General features: G+C 38.6%; 1 protein-coding gene across 3 annotated transcripts in view; it reads left to right on the plus strand.

Moving 5' to 3' along the window:
• Nucleotides 1-20,860, plus strand: part of LOC308088130 (H-2 class II histocompatibility antigen, E-S beta chain-like) — a 21,686-nt gene extending 826 nt beyond the window's left edge. Inside the window, exons 2-10 of one of the 3 annotated variants that reach the window (XM_080432502.1) lie at nt 902-1,010; nt 1,692-1,770; nt 8,694-8,948; nt 10,934-11,206; nt 14,373-14,592; nt 15,331-15,398; nt 15,997-16,110; nt 16,665-16,721; nt 17,225-20,860. In XM_080432502.1, coding sequence (XP_080288628.1) covers nt 1,704-1,770; nt 8,694-8,948; nt 10,934-11,206; nt 14,373-14,592; nt 15,331-15,398; nt 15,997-16,110; nt 16,665-16,702 — 1,035 coding nt within the window. In that variant the 5' untranslated portion in view covers nt 902-1,010; nt 1,692-1,703 and the 3' untranslated portion in view covers nt 16,703-16,721; nt 17,225-20,860. Of the gene's footprint in view, nt 1-901; nt 1,011-1,686; nt 1,771-8,693; nt 8,949-10,933; nt 11,207-14,372; nt 14,593-15,330; nt 15,399-15,996; nt 16,111-16,664; nt 16,722-17,224 lie in introns of all 3 variants that reach the window. The other 2 variants (XM_080432501.1, XM_080432503.1) reach the window with 2 other exon arrangements.
• Nucleotides 20,861-21,216: the final 356 nt, after the last annotated feature.

Here is a 21,216-nt window from a genome sequence, read left to right on the forward strand (position 1 = left end):
CACACACACACACACACACACACACACACGATTTTAGCCTCTGTCAGGAGGGGGGGCAAGATTTTGTCACAAGGGGGGTGGGGAGGGGGTGGACACAAAAACTATGGAACGCTGACTGGTATTATTTTACACTATGGAATTGGAAATAATAGAGCATATTCACATGGCGGCCATTTTGGCATTTTGCATTGAAGAAACGGGGTGGCATTTCATTAACTTAATAATAAAATGGCCGCCGTGTGAATATGGTCTTCAGAGACCACACCCCCTTGTCACCCTGCATAATAATACATATGTGCAGAGTAGACCAGTGGAGTGGAGAGCATTTTATTTGGGTTTTCTCTTCTGAAGAGACCAGATATTTACGGGTCCATTTGGTTCCATTTGTACACTCTCAGAGTTATGGGGGTCCTTGCAAATAAAACATTTGAGAACCACTAGTAGGACTCCTAATGTGTCATATATAGTGTCGTAGTAAATCAGAGCCAAACATATTCTGAAGAAAACCCAGAGACTTGACATTCAGTAATTGGGTCTTATGATTAAAATAAGAACATTATAATGGTGTGTAAATGAAGAATTTGACACGAACACATTTGTCTGCGTACGGACATATTGATGACCCCTGGGTTAGACATAAGCTGCACAAGGTACAGTATATGCATTAGGTTAGACATAAGGTGCATAAGGTACAGTATGTACATGAGGTTAGACATAAGGTGCATAAGGTACAGTATGTACATGAGGTTAGATATAAGGTGCATAAGGTACAGTATGTACATGAGGTTAGACATAAGGTGCATAAGGTACAGTATGTACATAAGGAGACATAAGGTTCATAAGCAGCAGCTATATACATGATTATGTGCAATAATCCAGACTGTCGTCTTTCTGGAAACAGATGATGCAGCATCATATCTTTAATCTGATTGGCTGATTCTTCTAAACTACAGAACGGACCCTCCTTCATTCTCTTTCAGACTCCAGAACTTCTCTTAAGGTAAACATGTGTTTATTCTCATCTGTTTATTCTCATCTGTAATATATTAGAGTATATTTATATTGTTATATTTATATTATTAAAACATACAGTATATTTATATTGTTATACACACATTATATGTATCTTTTGATAAATGAAATATATATGTATATCTATATTGTTAGTAATATAAATAAACATTATGTCTGTTGATTATATACTGAATAACTTAATGTTATATTGATATATCAAATATACATACAGTTTATTCATAGTGTTATTATCTATAATACCATTGGTAAGCAACATGTCAATGTGTAGCTATGATTCCTGCTTTCATATGACATGACAACATGTCAATGTGTAGCTATGATTCCTGCTTTCATATGACATGACAACATGTCAATGTGTAGCTATGATTCCTGCTTTCATATGACATGAAAAAACTAAACATAAAAAACATTAACAATAACAGGCTCTGTGTCGTGGTGGGTCACATGTGTATACTAAAGTGAGTTGTGTATAAAGTGCAGTATTGCTTTCAAGTAGTACAGGATGCGTTGATTGAAGTGCATGATTATAGATGGTCACAAGCAGTGGTGGAAAGTAACTAAATACATGTACTCAAGTCTCTTCTGTTTATTCTCATCTGTTTATTCTCATCTGTTTATTCTCATATGTTTATTCTCATCTGTTAAATTCAGTTCAGTTCTGATCAGTGATGATGAAGATTACAGCCACCCTCCTCATCCTCTCCTCTGTACTTCATGTCAAAGCGATCCCAGGAAGTAAGTACATTATATTTATGCTATTATATTAAAGATACTGTTAAAAATCTACTCTTATTATATAAAATATTCATTCATAGATGTACTCTTGTTATATAGAAGAAAATTGTTCTGCCCGGTTCTCCTCAGTGCCTGGAGCTATTGATCTCAAATTGCAGACAGCCATTGACCATTACCATGTGCATGGGACTGCGAGGCCCGTTTTTCCATATCACTAAATCTCAGCTGTTTATTCACATTTTTATGTCAAATAATGTCGCCATGCTTACGCTGGCTGCTCAAACTGCGCATGTGTCTTATCTACAGCCCCACTGCGTTACGCGAACAGCCCTTTTGCATGTTGTTGAAGGCAAGGGGCCGGGGAGGGGGGGCGGGGCTGGCGGGTGGGGAGAGAGCACAAGGGGGCGGGGCTGGCGGGCTAAGTTAGTGCAGTGAGTGGCAGTTGGGGCAAACGCAGTCCCCACCAATATTATTTACGATGCCTATCGGTACATAACTCGGACGGCGCTTAGTCGACTAGCAGACCATCGGCCGGTCGTCGCGGGCACTCGCGCCTGGAGGCGCTCGGGCGCGACTCCTCGGCCTCAAGGTCTGCTGAGTCGGCGCGCCTCCGTCATGGTCCAAAACTATACTTTATCGGCGAAATAAAATAGTCTGCGGTTGTTTGAAAAAGTATTGTCCCAAGCGGGAGCGGTAACCAGACTCCCAGAGGTTGTGTTCAAATTTGGTATTCGGGTTGTATTAGAATGTGACGTCCTAACTCTTCTATTGTAGAGGAAAGAGCCCCGGCCCCGCCCCGCCCCCGGCCCCTTGCCTTCAACAACATGCAAGAGGGCTGTTCGCCTGCGTTACACTGTTGCACTCACAGAACGCTCGCCTCCGCGGCCGTGTATGCGCGGACACGCACGTGCGCATGCACGTTGGGAAGGCACGTGTCAGAATGTACATTATTTGTGTTCGCGCGACGGCCGCGTGTGTGTGCTCGCGACGGGGGACGGCTCTGGCCGCAGGAGGATGTACCGTGCGTGTGCGTGTGCGCGCTCGCGACGGGTCGCGACGGGTCGCGCGCATGTGTGTGTGTGTGTGTGTGTGTGTTTGGGACGGCTCCGGCTATAGTGCGTTCAGAAATACAGCACTGAGCGCACTGACCAATACAAACTAATAGGCGAGTGCGTTCCGGTGCGCAATTTCCAAACGCACCCGCACGCGGGTGTTTGTGTGTGTTCTGTGGCTGCACGACGCGGCGACAGGATGTGCGTGTGTGTTTTACACACTACAGAGTACAAACTCACTTTCCATCCCTGATAAACTGTCTGTTCACAGCGCATTAGAACTGCACCCTTTGGGTGCTCATATCCCCCGACGGGTGTGGTCTTGTTATTAAAACATACAGTATATTGATATTGTTATACACACATTCTATATATCTTTTGATAAATTAAATATATATGTATATTGTTATTAATATAAATAATCATTATGTCTGTTGATTATATACTGAATAACTTACTGTTATATTGATATATCAAATATACATACAGTTTATTCATAGTGTTATTATTTATAATACCATTGGTAAGCAGTAGCGCGCACGCACACACACACACACACACACACACACACACACACACACACACACACACACACACACACACACACACACACACACACACACACACACACACACACACACACACACACACACACACTGCTGATTCTAACCTTTCATTATATTATATTATCTGTGGTGTAAAGTAACTACGTACATTTTAAAAGAACCGGACCAAAACCTTGTTGGGAGCGGTGTGATTACAGACAGGAGATCCCAGAACCTCAGGGACCTTTTGAACAGGTTATACACAGAAGCGTCAATTATAAAAACTTATAAAAAACTGCATGTTACCCGTGGCGACGGAGGAACAACATATTCCCCACCATGGTGATTTCAGAGTAAACTCGACCCCGTTAGCAGGCCTGTGGCCTTCAGGGAATTTACGGCTAATTTCTGGTCTAAGTCTGGTCACCATCCGTAGACTTAACCTTAACAACTAAACCTCCCCCAGTAGTCCAGTCCCTGACTTAAGACATAATATGGGCCTGGAGATATCACAGTTTTGACTGCACATCACTAAACTGGATGAGATCTTACCTGGAGGGAAGAGAACAAGTGGTTGACATCAACGGAACCATGTCCTCATCCCTCCCGGTGAGCTGTGGGGTTCCTCAGGGTAGCATTCTAGGGCCGTTACTGTTTCTTCTATACATTAACGACATGAATGCTGCCTGTAACTGCAAATTGTTCCTGTTCGCTGATGACTCGGCACTCCTGATCTCGGGAGAGGACAAGTTGCAAGTTGAGGAGGCGCTCAGCTCCGAACTCTCAAAAATCCGTACTTGGCTTACCGATAACAAACTGTCACTACACCTTGGGAAAACTGAATCCATTCTCTTTGGGACCAAACATTCCCTCAGACAGATGGATGTAAATGATTTCAAGGTCAAAGTCGATGGCACAATTATCTCTAGCAAAGAAGAGATGACCTATTTGGGTTGTATTCTTGACAAATACCTGACAGGTGAAAGCATGGCTACAAAGGTGGTCAAAAGAGTTTCTCATAGTCAAAACTGCATTCTCACAAGTCATAATTGTAATTAAAGATATCCGTAATGACATTCTTACTAGTATAAATTGTATTTCAAGATATCTATAATTTAATTTCTCCATAGTCAAAATTCGATTTCAGATATTTTAAAATCCGTAAAAAAAAATACAAGTAGCCGTTTTAACATTTAATAGCTAGACTGGATATGTATACTAGATATCTATAATTCAGTTCTTCCTAGTCAAAACTAACGTTTCGGATATCCAACCAGAGAACCAAATTTATGGGCAGAGTTTCCTCTTTTGTCAACCCTCAGGCCCTCAGGACCCTCTCTGGGGCCCTGATTCAACCACTTTTCGACTATGCTTGCACCTCCTGGTACTCCAACACCTCAGTGTCACTGAAGACTAAGCTTCAAACCTCCCAAAACAAACTGATTCGGCTACTCCTCGGATTGGGGCCCATGACCCACCTTTCTCCCACCCATTTTGCCAGCCTAGGCTGGCTCAGGGTGGAAGACAGGATTAAACAACTAAAAATGGGACTGGCCTTCAAAATTGTAAATGCAAATTTGCCCGATATGCCCCCTATTCCCGCATATCTGAGTAAATACCTCCAAAAGGTTAGCGACACCCACAGTCACAATACCAGAGGGAGCGTTAACAACAATTTGGTACCACCCACCCATAAAACAAACATGGGCAAATTCTCCTTCTACAGCACTGCCACCCATTGGAATAGTCTAACTCCATCCCTCAAAAAATGCAGTTCGCTGGGCTCATTTAAAAGAGCCTTAAAAAATCACCTTTCAGGAGGCCAAAGGAGGAGGTAGTACCATTTTCCCGTTAGACAGCAGACCCCCCCCCCCCCCTGTTCTTGTACATATCTTTTTCCCCCTCTTTTTTTTTTTTTTTGTTGTACATAGTGATATTTTTTTTTGCTGTTTTTTTTTTTTGTAATGATATTCGAACTCTGGTGCCACTATAGAGCATCGCAGTTCCCGCCCACTTCCTGGTTTTTCCTGGTGCCGGAAGGAAAAACTCAATGCATTTTCCCCATTGACATTTCCAAAAATATTTATATAAATTAATTTAAGCCTAGAATCAAGCCATCCAGGGTCCTGGTGAATTATGACCATAAAACGTTTTTTTTCTGTGATTTTTTTTATTTTATATTTAATTATATGATATACTATATTTAATAAATACGCTTTGTTTTGCCGTTTTCAAAAAAATAATAATCACAGAATCAAACATTTTGTGGTCATGATTCACCAGGACCCTGGATGGCTTGATTCTAGGCTTAAATTAATTGATATAAATATTTTTGGAAATGTCAATGGGAAAAATGCATTGAGTATTTTGCGGTGGAACCCGGAAGGGGCGGGAACTGTGGTGCCACTATATGTATATGAATTGAATACCAAGGCCCTCATTGGAAACAAGTCCATAAGGACTTTTATGAACGGACTTGTTAGACAAAGTATTTTAAATGTAAATGTGCTGTTTTACATTTTTTGCCTAATAAAATATTCAATCAATCAAAACAGTTATAAGAAGAGCAGAGGATAGAGGGGCCTCTTTAATCTACTGGCCTGCTTCAGAAGAAATGTCAACTTGACCACCAACCGTTCAGTGTCCACTTATATGTCATTTGTACCAGTTAAAATACTCAAAAGACTCTCATGAACCAACCTGTTCTACTCCTCCGTCTAGAGAAATGCACTGATGCACATCCTATCAAAACCCACTCACATCCTATGCCTACAAATTTGAATTTATATTGGTCCTAAGTCTAGTCACACAGAGATAACGAGCCAAACCATGCAAACCATATTTACATTTATACCATCATGCAAAACCACTGCACATAATCATAGCATAAAGTCAATGCAAAACAAGTCATTGCATCAGCTACAGATCTCTACCTGAATGAGGTGTGTATTATATCAGTAATGTATCAGCTGTTTGTGTGGAATTCCCATACTCACCGAGGGCGTGATGTCCTTCAGAAGAAACCTAGTCTATTTATCTCTATAGCACTAACTCAGAAAATGAGGCTTTTTGGAAGATTAAAAGCTTCCCTTTATTTGCTCAGTTCATTGTGGGTTTACAGATGTGTATTTAACAATACAAAATACAAATAGAAATGAAATCTAGGAATGTTTCATGTCTGTCTGGTCAGATTTACAAATGCCTTAATTTAGGCTTGTCCTAAACTAATTTAGAATGAGGAGGTTCCATTTAGATCTCATTCAGCCTGAAATACAGGCCAGTCTAAATTTGGTAGTTCCAAAAATGTATAATACCAATTATTAATATGATTTATTATTTATAGTTATAATAATTATTAATAAACACCAAATAGGTTTCATCTCAAAATAGAGTAATGTCCCTTTTTTAATTCAAGTAATTTTTTACCTTCCTCCATGTGGAGCCATGATTGTTTAACATCTGAATAAGATGAAGGAGAAGAAGCTCCGAAAACCTAAGGGCCCAAAGGGCCCCCTGTGTCCAAAGGCCTCCCTGTGTCCAAAAGCCTCTATGTGTCCAAAAGCCTCCTCGCGCCTATGCGGTAGTACGGTCTAAAGGAAGTTCCCCAGACATGAGTGTGTGTGTGTGTGTGTGTGTGTGTGTGTGTGTGTGTGTGTGTGTGTGTGCACGTAGGTGATTCTTTGAAAGCTAACAAAGTCAGTGTGTGTGTATGTGTGTGCAAGTAGGCGTGATTCTTAGAAGTCAGTGTGTGTGTGTGTGTGTATGTGGCCTTTTGTGTCTTTTTCAACAGTCACCCACACACACAAAAACGCTTACTTTGCACCTTGCACTGACATTATCAGCAAGGCCATATATGGGCATACTGAGGGATTAAATTTACCCCAAGATGTGTCTTATACCTGAGCATAATTCAGTATATGCAATTATACTGCATATTATCAGCAATTATACATTAAATCATTAATAACATCAGGTTAAATACATGAGAAAATCAAATGATTCACGTTTGCATTAAATCTATCAAATCTTACTGCCTGCTGTAAGCCTTCCAGTGCACCATTTCAACCTGTCAGTCAATATCATATTCTTTCTTTAGGCAAATCAAGTGATACAATAATTTAAAGCCTATATCCTAAAGTGAGCTGTTCAACATAAATTACGTTCTAATTCATGTCCATATGTTCAACAATTTACTCAAGTACTGTACTTAAGTACAATTTTGAGGTATTTTTACTTGATTGGAGTACTTCCAATTTCACTATTAGAAACCATTAGAAAATAGCAGATCTACAACCTCACAATGCATCGCATCACGACGCATTGTGAGCTTATGTAGATCTGCTATTTTCAAAAGATTTGTACACATTTGAAAACGTGTGAAATGGGACATTCTGTATAATGAGTACTTTCTACTTTTGGTACTTTAAGTACATTTTGATACCAATACTTTTGTACTTTTACTGAAGTAAATAAAACATTCTGGACTTATACTTGTAACAGAGTATTTCTACATTGCAGTATTAATACTTTTACTTAAGTAAAACATTAGAGTACTTTTCCCAACACTATATATGGGGTCTTCAACAGGGGGTCCGGCACCCCTAGGGGGTCCTCAGAGTTACTACAGGTGGTCCGCCAAATCTTTGTGTGATATGATTATTTATTTTTTACCTTAACCACTTTGAACCCTAGCATCCCTTTTCTGAGGAGAACTTTAGCCAAAAATAGCAGATCTACAAGCTCACAACGCCTCGCGCTGCGAGGCGTTGTGAGCTTGTAGATCTGCTATTTTTGGCAAAGAGGTATAGGTGTAGAGGGAAAAAAGAGCAGACCAAGTAAACAAAAAAAGTTTAATCTGAAACTAAATTTAATACAATATAGAGTAGGGGGTCCCTGCTTCATCTCTCTCTCAGCTAGGGGGTCCTTGGCCTGAAAAGGTTGAAGACCCCTGCTGTATATTATATTACATTATATTATATTATATTATATTATATTATATTATATTATATTATATTATATTATATTATTATATTACATTACATTACATTACATTACATTACATTACATTACATTACATTATATTATATTATATTATATTATATTATATTATTATATTATATTATATTATATAATGTTATGTTCACATCCTGAAATAAATCATTATGAATCTGTTTCATAATATTATAAAAAACATTTAAATCTGTTGAATAAAATGTTTGACAGGAAGATACTTCATGACTGTTTAACATGATGAAGATGATGATGATGAAGATGATGATGATGAAAAAGTTGTTTGAATTTATTTTCATCTTTGTTTTATTTCCAGTGTTCCATGAGCACATTAAAGTCCTTGGCTGTTCAGACACAGTTAAAGACTCATATAAAGAGGTCATGTTTGCACTGGATGGTGAAGTGATGGAGTACGCAGACTACAACCAAGGGAAGATGGTGGATGCTCAGCCTCCGTTTGTAGATCATACCACCTTTGCAGGAGGTTATGCAAGAGCTGTGGGTGATCAGCACCACTGCAAAGCCCAGCTGGACATCATTCTCACTGCCTTGAAGAAACCACCAGTGAAAGGTACATGAATACTATGAACACAATAGTTATTAACTAAAACGGTTGAATATATTTAACATTAATTAAAATGTTTAACCCATTCAATCCGGGAACACATATCTGTCTATTTAGATTTCTTTGGCTGTTCAAAAATAGCAGATATACAAGCTCATCGGCACCGAGTGCCGCGCTATGAGCTTGTAGATCTGCTATCTTTTTATATTTTTGGAACTGTTAGGAGACATTTGTAGAATCCCCAGAAGCAAAGATTTGAGTTACAAATGTTTGCTTTAAAAGTATATATAACTGCTCAAAGAAATGTAGGGAACACTTTGATCCCTTAATAATAATAATAATAATAATACATTTTATTTATAACGCACTTTACATTCTTACGAATCTTCATTATTTATTTATGAACTGTGTACATACTGCTAACAATAACTGCTCAAAAGAATTAAGGCATCAAAGTGTTCCCTTAGTTATTTTGAGCAGTATATATTCAAAGATTTGCGCAAACTTTCATGATTTTCAAAAATAGCAGATCTACAAGCTCATAGCGCGGCACCGAGTGCCACGCTATGAGCTTGTATATCTGCTATTTTTTAATAGCTAAAGAAATTAAAAAAATGACACTCAACTCAACTCAACTCAAACGTTATTTATAGAGCACATTACAATGACCAAGGCCAACCAAAGAGGCACAACACATCAAAAAACAACAATGTTACAGTTCATACAGTGCAAAAATACGATATAAAAAAATACAAAATACAAGCAGCGATTAAAAATGCAAAGCATAAAATAGTGAGGTAGAGACAATGGTTGTGATGTAACTGTTTAACTGTGTTCAAAGGCCAGGGAAAAGAAGTAGGTCTTTAATAGTGATTTATAAATGTCTATGGACTGAGAGGCTCTTATATTAAAAGGAAAGCTATTCCAGAGCCTCAGGGCGGCCACAGTGAAGGCTCGGTCTCCTCTAGACCTTTTGTTAGTCCTGAACTCAACCAGTAGCAACTGATCGGCTGACCTTAGGGGTCTGGGTGGAATGTAGTCTTTGATGAGGTCATTGAGGAAAGGCGGGGCTAGCCCGTTACGTGTTTTAATTAGTTTTTTACAATGGTTCTTAATCACTTGTCCCATTCACCTGAAGACGCTCCCTCGTCTCTCACAGTGAGTTAGTCAGTGTGTGGGCTGCTAGCAGTGGTGGAAAGTAACTGAGTAGATGTACTTAAGTACTGTACTTAAGTACATGTTTGAGGTATTTGTACTTTACTTGAGTCTTTCCAGTTTTCAATACTTTTACTTCTACCCCACTACATCTCTGATCCAAATATTGTACTTTTACTCCACTACATTTACTTTAAAACTTTAGTTACTAGTTACTTTGTAGATTTTGATTATTATCATATTATTATTATTACAAAACATACATTAACCACTTCAGCCCTATATACATTTTGGCCATTTGAAAATAGAAGATCTACAAGCTCACAATGCGTCGTGATGCGACACATTGTGAGCTTGTAGATCTGCTATTTTCAAAGGATTTTCATACATTTTAAATCTTGAAATGGGACATTCTGCACAATGAGTACTTTTACTTTCGATACTTTAAGTATATTTTCATACCAATACTTTTGTACTTTTACTCAAGTACATTTTGAATTCTGGACTTTTACTTTTAACAGAGTATTTCTATATTGCAGAATTGATACTTTTACTTACTTGTAAAACATTTGAGTACTTTTTCCACCACTTGCTAGTAGCCCGGCCTTCCTCCTATTACTCTGTGGCTCACACACACACACGCGCACGCGCACGCGCACGCGCACGCACACACACACACACACACACACACACACACACACACACACACACACACACACACAAACCTATTTAAGACTTTATGTAGTGACATATTTGGCCAATAGGGGGCAGTTAGCCTAGTGTTGATATTACACAGATGATAATATAACTGAACATTTTTAATTGTCTATTTCCAGATGGATATGTGTACTATGAGGCTTCCCGCTGTGTGTTTAACTCCAGTGAGCTGAAGGACATACAGTACATTTACTCAATGAATTTCGATGGTGATGAGTTCCTCAGGTGGGACAGTAGAGTAGATCAGTGGGTTGGATACACTGAGCTTGGTGTGAAGAACGCAGAGCGCCTCAATAAAGATCCTACAAGACTGGCTGTGAGGAGAGCAGCACGAGAGTTATTCTGCAAACACAACATTGAGCTCTACTACTCTGCTGTTCTGAACATGAGAGGTGAGCTGATCTCAGAGCAGCACTCAACACTCATCACCTCATAAACTATAACATGACATCATAATAAATCATTCTATTCAGAGATGATTAATGGTGTTAATATTGATTGATAATGATTATAAAACATCCCTTAACACATTCAATCCGGGGAGGCATCTCTGTCATTTTATATTCCTTTGGCTATTCAAAAATAGCAGATAAACAAGCTCATAGCGCGGCACCGAGTGCCGCGCTATGAGCTTGTAGAAAAATATATGTTTTAACGTGAACATTTGTAACTCAAATCTTTGCTTCTGGGGGTCCCTGGAACAACATATTTGACAAATGTTCGCTTTAAAAATATATATATTTAAAGATTTGCACACATTCTCACGATTAAAAAAAAAGAAGCAGATCTACTGAATGGGTTAATATTGTGAGAAACATTTCAGATCCTCTTGATTTATACTGTATCCTAACACGCTGTCACACAGTGATTTATACTGTATCCTAACACACTGTCACACAGTGATTTATACTGTATCCTAACACGCTGTCAAACAGTGATTTATACTATATCCTAACACACTGTCACACAGTGATTTATACTGTATCCTAACACGCTGTCACACAGTGATTTATACTGTATCCTAACACACTGTCACACAGTGATTTATACTGTATCCTAACACGCTGTCACACAGTGATTTATACTGTATCCTAACACACTGTCACACAGTGATTTATACAGTATCCTAACACACTGTCACACAGTGATTTATACAGTATCCTAACACACTGTCACACAGTGATTTATACTGTATCCTAACACACTGTCACACAGTGATTTATACTGTATCCTAACACACTGTCACACAGTGATTTATACTGTATCCTAACACGCTGTCACACAGTGATTTATACTGTATCCTAACACGCTGTCACACAGTGATTTATACTGTATCCTAACACGCTGTCACACAGTGATTTATACTGTATCCTAACACACTGTCACACTGTGATTTATACTGTATCCTAACACGCTGTCACACAGTGATTTATACTGTATCCTAACACACTGTCACACAGTGATTTATACTGTATCCTAACACGCTGTCACACAGTGATTTATACTGTATCCTAACACGCTGTCACACAGTGATTTATACTGTATCCTAACACACTGTCACACAGTGATTTATACTGTATCCTAACACGCTGTCACACAGTGATTTATACTGTATCCTAACACACTGTCACACAGTGATTTATACTGTATCCTAACACGCTGTCACACAGTGATTTATACTGTATCCTAACACGCTGTCACACAGTGATTTATACTGTATCCTAACACACTGTCACAGTGATTTATACTGTATCCTAACACGCTGTCACACAGTGATTTATACTGTATCCTAACACACTGTCACACAGTGGAAATAACAGATCTACAAGCTCACAACATGTGGTGTCACCATCGTACACAGAGTATAAATGAAACATATAGATCTATTTCTGAGTGTTTTCACCTACATATAATGACCTTCCTAAAATAGACACCAGGATTAATGTTTTTAAATGAACTTTATAAATAACCATTCAGGCTAAAACACACCTCTATGCACTTAATTTACCCTGATTTTATATTTAATTGTTGTCTTTACTAGTTTGTTTTGAATGTTTTTAATCACTTTAGTCATATTTTACAGGATTATGTGTATTGTTTTGTTTGTTTATACTCTTGTTCATTCACACTATTTTCATTACATTTTATTGCTTGGTTTATTGTTGTTTATGTAAAGCACTGTAACTGTGCATTATTTAATATGTTTAAATTACATTATATAAATGCATTCTACGTTGAAGAAAACTGTAGACTATTTAATCTACAGTATTCTATACAACGTTGTTCTCTAGTACCATCTGGTGGCCAAACACTGACATTTACAGTTACAATGTACAATTTAGGCATTTATCAGACGCTCTTAATCCAGAAAGATTTACAGTAAACAAGGAAAACACAAGGTAATACATCAAATGCATAGAAATAGTAATCTAGGATCATAGGTAAACCAAGAACCTATCATCAGTCTAAACAGTATAATATCAAACAAATGAATAATCTGTACATTGAAACTATGCAAACTATAGGATGCCAGGTCTACAAATGACCTGACATCTGTCTACATAACATGATATCTAAATTAGATTTTAACCTTTGCATAAGCCTGCAAGGTCGTCGAGGCTAGGTCTAGTGCTACAGGCTGAGGTGGAGTCTGTAGAGGCGGGCAGCAACTGGGAGTCAATGGAGAGAGAGGAGAACGGGGGAGAGCTGGGAAACGTGAACATTTTGACCGGTTGAAGACCAAGTGTTTTGCGGCTTTCTGGATCATTTGGATCTCATTTGGATGATATACAATTATTAATGATAATGACATTTTCCTATGACTGGTATAATAATAATAATAATAATAATAATAATAACTAGAAAGTACTGTTCCTGAAGAAACAGTGTGGGATCGCTAAGAATGTTGATAGTATCACACTAGAAAGTACTATTCCTGATTAATTCTGTCTTACCTATAGACCGCCGAAGTCTGACGTCATTTACACATCCTTTGTTTGTCTACCTGGTTCGCAGTTTTCCACCCCCGTTCTGAATCCCATAGACGTATTTAATATCGCGTCAAATAAGAACTGTGTTCCAAAAATAAACAAATGACCCCGGCGTGTTGACTCTTATGGATATGAAGCATCAACTGACGGTGAGAAAACGCTAATGTTACTTCCGCCGAATTAGTTACATTTTTGCCAGAAACAGACTGTATCAAATATAAGTGACTGACTATCATAAACGATACAGAACCTCCTCCCTGACAATAACGCCGACACGCGGTGTTTATTTTTGGACCACAATTCTTATATGAGACGATTCTAAGATGACCCAATGTTATTCTCCATAGAGAAATTACTTCCGCAAACCTGGGGATGAACGAGTCACGTCAGGACTTCGGTGCTCTATTTATATTACATATTGTGATGTCACGTGACCAATCCGAAAACGGGCGGAATAATAATAATAATAACTAATGAAGATAACATTAGTGTGATCGCTGAAGCGATCCCACAATGATCGCTGAAGCGATCCCACAATAATAATAATAATAATCATCATAATTTTTAGCAGTGGAGCCCAAAGTGAGACTGAAGTCAATGACTCCCCCTCGTCGTGGTGAACACACTCACATGCTGAGGTGCAGCAGCTACGACTTCTATCCTAAAGTGATCCTGGTGACCTGGTGGATAGGTCAAGAACCTTTGACCTCTGGTCTCTCCTCTACCGATGAGCTGTCTGATGGAGACTGGTACTACCAGTACCACTCCTACCTGGAGTACACACCCAGGTACACACCTAACAGACACCTATACATAGAAATACACACTTAATAGACACCTATACATATATTCATTCAAAATAAAACAAGTGTTGAAAATGGCCCATTAATTGGTAGGCTAATATTATATAATATATATGCGTGCACGCATGACGAACGCACACAGAGACCCGTGCACGAGCACATTATACACACACAGGAACACGCTTTTACGTGCGTATCTCGTTGCTAAGTTTCTTCTGCCTCTTGCCTTCTATTTTTTCTGCAATGGGGAGGGAATAGTGGAATACACAATAAACATTAGAGCGGAGGAGAGCCCAGCGGGGCATTCACACTTCTACACAAAAATAGTCAAACAGGTTTGAAAACAAAATATTAACAAAGATCAACGGATCAATGTGTTGAATCGCGGTGCGTTTCAGCGTATAGATCGGCTACTTTCACAATCTGTCCTAATGTTAGTGTTAATTAACAGCTGCTCACTCACTGGCAGACCGGGCGGGGAGGAGGGGCCGCTTCAGCTCTGAGCAGATCCACATGGACACACATTCAACTTGAGGACGCAGCACGTCATGATTATTTTAGGGGGAGAAAATATCAGTATAAGCTTATCTTAATGCCTATGACAGTCTAATGCTATGGTGACTAATTGTAGTGTGTGTGTGTGTGTGTGTGTGTGTGTGTGTGTGTGTGTGTGTGTGTGTGTGTGTGTGTGTGTGTGTGTGTGTGTGTGTGTGTGTGTTACAGATCAGGAGAGAAGATCACATGCATGGTGGAACATCCCAGCCTGACCGCGCCTATCAAGATGGACTGGGGTCAGTTACTGTAATCTACTGTAATGTGTTACCCTACACTCTGTTTTAAGGGTTAAAGGATTATTCTCTATTTTTACCTGAAGGTATATTTGTTTTACAGAAAGTAAAAACAGCACTCCATAAATATAACAATACTAATACATGAAAACTTAAACTCCTAAAAAGTAACCATTCTAATAAGAAGGTCATGACAGGAGCCTCACCTACTTAGAGCTTATAAGTGTCTTGTCTAGATGAGGTACATCATCTTTGTTTACTAATGGCTGCTCCCACATCCACATGTTAGCTACCTATACTAAACATATTATACACAATAAAACATAGTTGGCTGCTACATGACTTCAGTAGTTGGCCACTGATTTAGTTTACTTTATTGTACTCTGTTTACTGTACAGTTTAACTATACTGTACTCTGTCTTATATCACATACTGTGTTTGGTTGTTGTCATATTATTGTCAGATGACTCCATGCCAGAGTCAATGAAGAACAAGGTGTTTTAATCTACTGTAATAATATCATATCATATCATATCATATCATATCATATCATATCATATCATATCATATCATTATTATAATATAATATTTGTGTTGACAGATTTCTCCATGCCAGAGTCAGTGAAGAACAAGGTGGCCATGGGAGCATCAGGTCTGGTTCTGGGTCTGGTCTTGTTCCTGTCTGGATTCATCTACTTCCAGTGGAAGAAACGAGGTGATTAGCATGTTTAATTAACATGTTTATTACATGTTTAATTAACATGTTTAATTAAGTATTATACTACCAGTGGAAGAAATGAGGTCAGATCAACAGAGGATCACATGACAATTGGAACCCTCACAGATATGCAAACAAACAAACATACAAACAAACATGTAAAGCCACAACCTAAACTGGTTTACATTGGTTTAGATTTAGAACCTTAACCGGTTTAGACCAGTTTAGACGAACTAGTTAGAGGTCAAAGTGTGTTCTATGTTGTCACATTTAGCTTTAATACATCAGTGTTACATTTAGTCCTAAATAAGAGTCAAATGTTCACATTAGTTCTGATGCAACATGTGACCCTGGTGACTGAACCCTAATGTTATTGTGTTGTTGTGTTATACAAACAATACATATGATTTATGTCCCACACTGTGGCAGTGTCCCTTTAACAGAGTCTGTCTGTCTGTCTGTCTGTCTGTCTGTCTGTCTGTCTGTCTGTCTGTCTGTCTGTCTGTCTGTCTGTCTGTGTGTTTTAACTGTCTCTCTTCTTCTTCTATCAGGTCGTATTCTGGTGCCGACAACCAATGACGATCTTTAGACTCCTCCCACACACCCAGGTTCACTCCCTCTTTCTTTTTAATTCACTTTTATTTAAAATGTATAAAAGTGTATAAAACTAGAACACATTCACAAAACAACATGCTGGTGTAAGAAGTGAAACAACTAGACTAGGAGACTAATACAAACTACTGAATTAATTAACTTATTCAACTACTTTGAACATTGATTTTCAGAGATATAACTAATTTAATTTCTTATCATGATTAATCTAATAATCAAATTTAATAATCAAATAATTTAAAGTTGTATCAGACGCCACTGTTGACAATGTGGTCAGATGTATTGATTCATCAATCAAATATTCATTAATCAAATATAAACATGTTTAACGAGGCACAATGGCGAGGCGCAGTGAGAGAGTCTGCATAATCTTGCATCACCAGACTTGATTGATTCAATGATTCAGTTCATTGAATATAAGGGAAGGTTGTTCTAAAGTGTTAACATGTTCACACAGTTAATACATTCTGATTCTTCTTGGTTTATTGTCTTTTCACAGAACACCTGGGTGTGTTTTCAGAGAAGCAGAAAGTCATTGCTGCCCCCTGGTGGAGAGAAGAGGAAATACATGCGTGTCCAGCTTTTAAATAGTCATAACAGCAGCACAATGATGACATCATCAAGCTTTTAAATAGTCATAACAGCAGCACAATGATGACATCATCAAGCTTTTAAATAGTCATAACAGCAGCACAATGGTGACATCTTCAAGCTTTTTAACAGATGTGTCTTTTAAACAAAATGCTAAGGATAATTATTGTGGGAGATTCATCAAATAACTGTTATAGTGTCTGTGGTCAGAAAACACAAATATAACATGTCAGTGACAACACTTGTACTGAGTTCTACACAAAGTGATAATCAATGAGGAGCCGGTCATTATTGAGAAATAAACCCAGACAGGGTGATTAGACCCGATAGCAGAGGGTCTTTACCACCCTGAAGGGCTTTATTTCTCAATAATAACCAATAATCCCCATTGATTATCCTGCTTATTACACGGCTACTTAATAAAGAAATTAATAAATCAACCCAAAAGTAACAAAACAAAGGATTTCATTGCTTACGATAATGAAAGTATTCCATTAATTTATGCCAGGTGTGTCCAGAGCAACACGGTCGCCTCAGAAAACAAGGGGAAGTGTTGATAAAATAGAATCAATATTCAGTTACTGTATTGATTATTTATGAGTCTTTGATTAGACAACAGTCTGTTATTGAGTTCAGAGGTCATTAATCAAAAGAAGACCGCTGAATTCAGTGAGTGACCAATCAGAATCAAGCATTCAACCAAGCCGTGTAATAAACTATATTGAAACATTAAATAAACTAGACCATACCCGGTGAAGTGCGCAGGCGAAAGTAGTTGCAAACGTGGGGTTATTGCACGTCCTGTCGCGCGCCCTGTTGTGGCTCCCTGGCAGAGGGCAGTCGTTGGTGTTGCCATGTTCGCCTATTGTAAGCGGTTTAGGGCGAATATTGGTGGTAGTGTGTTTTTGGCGTTGGTTGTGAAAGTGCAGGTGGGTGTGGGGACGCGTTGTGAGCTTGTAGATATGCTGTTTTCCAAGAGGCAATGTATATGTGTGAAGGAGCATCGTGTGGCCTTCTTTTCGTTGACCTTGTTGCTTGTAGGTTGCGCTTCGTTTGGGCTTGTTTTCATAGACCTTGCTGCTTGTTTCTCGCGCGAAACGTGGCAACCCTGTGCAGTGTGATCTCCCATTGTTTGACACATAAACGCTAATAATAAGCTGAGATTTGTTGAAATTAAAAAAGGGCTTCGCAGTTGTGTTCAGATGGTAATGGGCAATGGCTGTGTGCAAAATCAGATCAATTTTGAAACACACAATCAGACACACAATCAGAGTTCTTCATAACATTAATATTAATATCCATCTGAATGGAAGTCAGTCAGCCATGTTTGTGAAAAAGGTTTTACTATTTTATAATTGACCATAAGTCATTTATTATGTAATCATTTATAATGTGTGATAATTAATGTGTTACGATCATTATACATCACAGTTTCCCTGTGATGGGTGGACCTGGACCCTCTAGGGTGGTCTGAGGTGATGGGTGGACCCTCGTCCAACCAAATTAGACAATGTCGGTCCGCCACAGTCTAGGAAATTAATATGAAACACTGATGACATGCAATCATGTATATTAAGTAATGATTTATATGTAATCATGAGCAGGGGAGCAGATCTCATTACAACTTAGGAGGGAACCACAAACAAGGAATCTTCTCATCAATAACATCCCCAACATAGAGTTAACGCTAGGATTTTAAACTAACTAATAATGTTCACAATGATTACAGTTTGTCTGACATTTGGTATAAAAAACAAAACACCAAATCCATGTTCAATGCATGAAACAAACTATAATGTTATGATGTAAATAATCCATTAGAGGTTGACATCACATGATTTAACTACAAACACATGAACCTGAACACATGTTTAACTGAAGGTTTTACAAACATTGATTCTTTCACATTAATTCAAATCATTTGAGATTTGATTTTGGTAAAAGCTGTACGAGCAACAACTTAAACTTAAACCCAGAATAACACATTAAAGCTTAATGAAACACTTGTTTCCAATGTGTTCCTGCAGCATAACTAAACATAAATAGTCCAATAAATGTATTTGAATTCAAATTATTTGATAAATCTAAACTAAACAGTCAGATGACCTCTGCACAGCAGGGGGTCTGACAGGACACACTGAGTTAATGATATTTACAACATTTAGTCTGTTTATCTGATTTAATGTTGATGACCGATGAGTTAAAACTGACAAAATAACACCACACACACACACACACACGCATGCACGCACGCACAGTTTAGCAATTTATTTATGTCCACACACAGGGAAAACATACAGGGACATAAATATTTACACACACACACACACACACACACACACACACACACACACACACACACACAATGTGTGTCTAATTCAGTTTAGATATTCCTTGGTCAGTATTATTGTCTCCGCCAGGCCGAAGGCATGGCGAGAGAGTATGTTTTACCCCTTGTCCGTCCGTCCGTGTGTGTGTCCGTGTGTCCGTCTGTCACCAGCTAATCTCCGGCACCGTTGGCCCGGTCGCTCCGAAACTGTGCACACACACTCCCTGGATGCCAATTCAGAACCTCTGCCCCAAATCTTTCACATGGGCCTGTTATAGCGCCACCAGGAGGCCGATTTGGACAAAACCCATTTTTTTATATTACTCCTACAAATTTTATCCAAACGTCATGCAAATCGGTACACAGTATCTCTATAGTCATGTGATCAACACGGATCTGTCCGATTTCCCATATTCCATCCTCATTGCCTAAGGTTGGCTTCCAAAGTTTGCAGGATTGGTCCGTTTTGAACAAAAAGCCTCAAAGTATACACACAGCTTGGGATTTCCGTGAAATTTCACACGCACATTCCCACTACGCCGAGGAAGAAATGCCACCCTTCTCACATTGGCCTGTTATAGCGCCACCAGCAGGTCTAATTTAGCAAAACACATTTTTGGAACAAAATGCCTCAAATCATGAATGCAGTGTCAATGCAAGAATAAATGGCACGGTTGGCACCCTTTTCACATTGGCCTATTATAGCGCCACCAGGAGGCCAGAATAACGTACCTGACCTGGCGGAGACCTGTGCTCCGAGGAGCTCTTTTTCTAGTTTATCTTTCCGTTTTTCAGCTCCACTGTTGTGTTTCTATCCGTTCATATTGGCTGAACTTCACTCATTAAACTAGTTAACAGCGGAGCTCTGTGGACAAGTGATGAAGATGATGATGAAGCTTGTGGATTCATTTATGTGTCAGTTGTTGATGATCAGGACACACGGGTGGCAAAAACAAAACCTTCACAAAGTATTGTGTTTACTGTATGTGAGAATGATTTCAAAAGTGGAATCAGCTTCTATTAAATATAGATTTTAAATGATATCATTTATTTAAAACATTTATTGGAGGAACACGTCAGACATGTCCCCTCCTTCCCCCCTGGGATCTGCACCCCTGATCATGAATGGTTTGAAGTTCAGATGTTAGATTTTGGCTTTAATTTGCTTGGTTTGAATGGAATGTCACAATATCAATAAAGGAATAAGAAACATAATTGGGCCTCATGTTTTCTTACATTTCACTCATACAATACTGTCTGTTTACCCATTTAGACTGGGAAAGAATCGGTGTCATTTTTTGATTTCTTTGGCTATTACAAAATAGCAGATCTACAAGCTCGTAGTGCGGCACCGAGGACAGCGCTACGAGCTTGTAGTTCTGCTATTTTTGAAAAAATCGTGAAAGTTTGAGCAAATCTTCTGAATATACATCACGTTGTAAAGTGAACATTTTTAACTCAAATCTTTGCTTCTGGGGATTCTACAAATGTCTTCTAAATCATAGCATTTTTTTTAAAAATGTATGTTGCTATAATATCAGTGGTTCTGAAACTTTTTCATGTCAAGGACC

The sequence above is a fragment of the Gymnoscopelus braueri genome (assembly GCF_963280865.1).
Source record: "Gymnoscopelus braueri genome assembly, chromosome: 7".
Taxonomy (NCBI): domain Eukaryota; kingdom Metazoa; phylum Chordata; class Actinopteri; order Myctophiformes; family Myctophidae; genus Gymnoscopelus; species Gymnoscopelus braueri.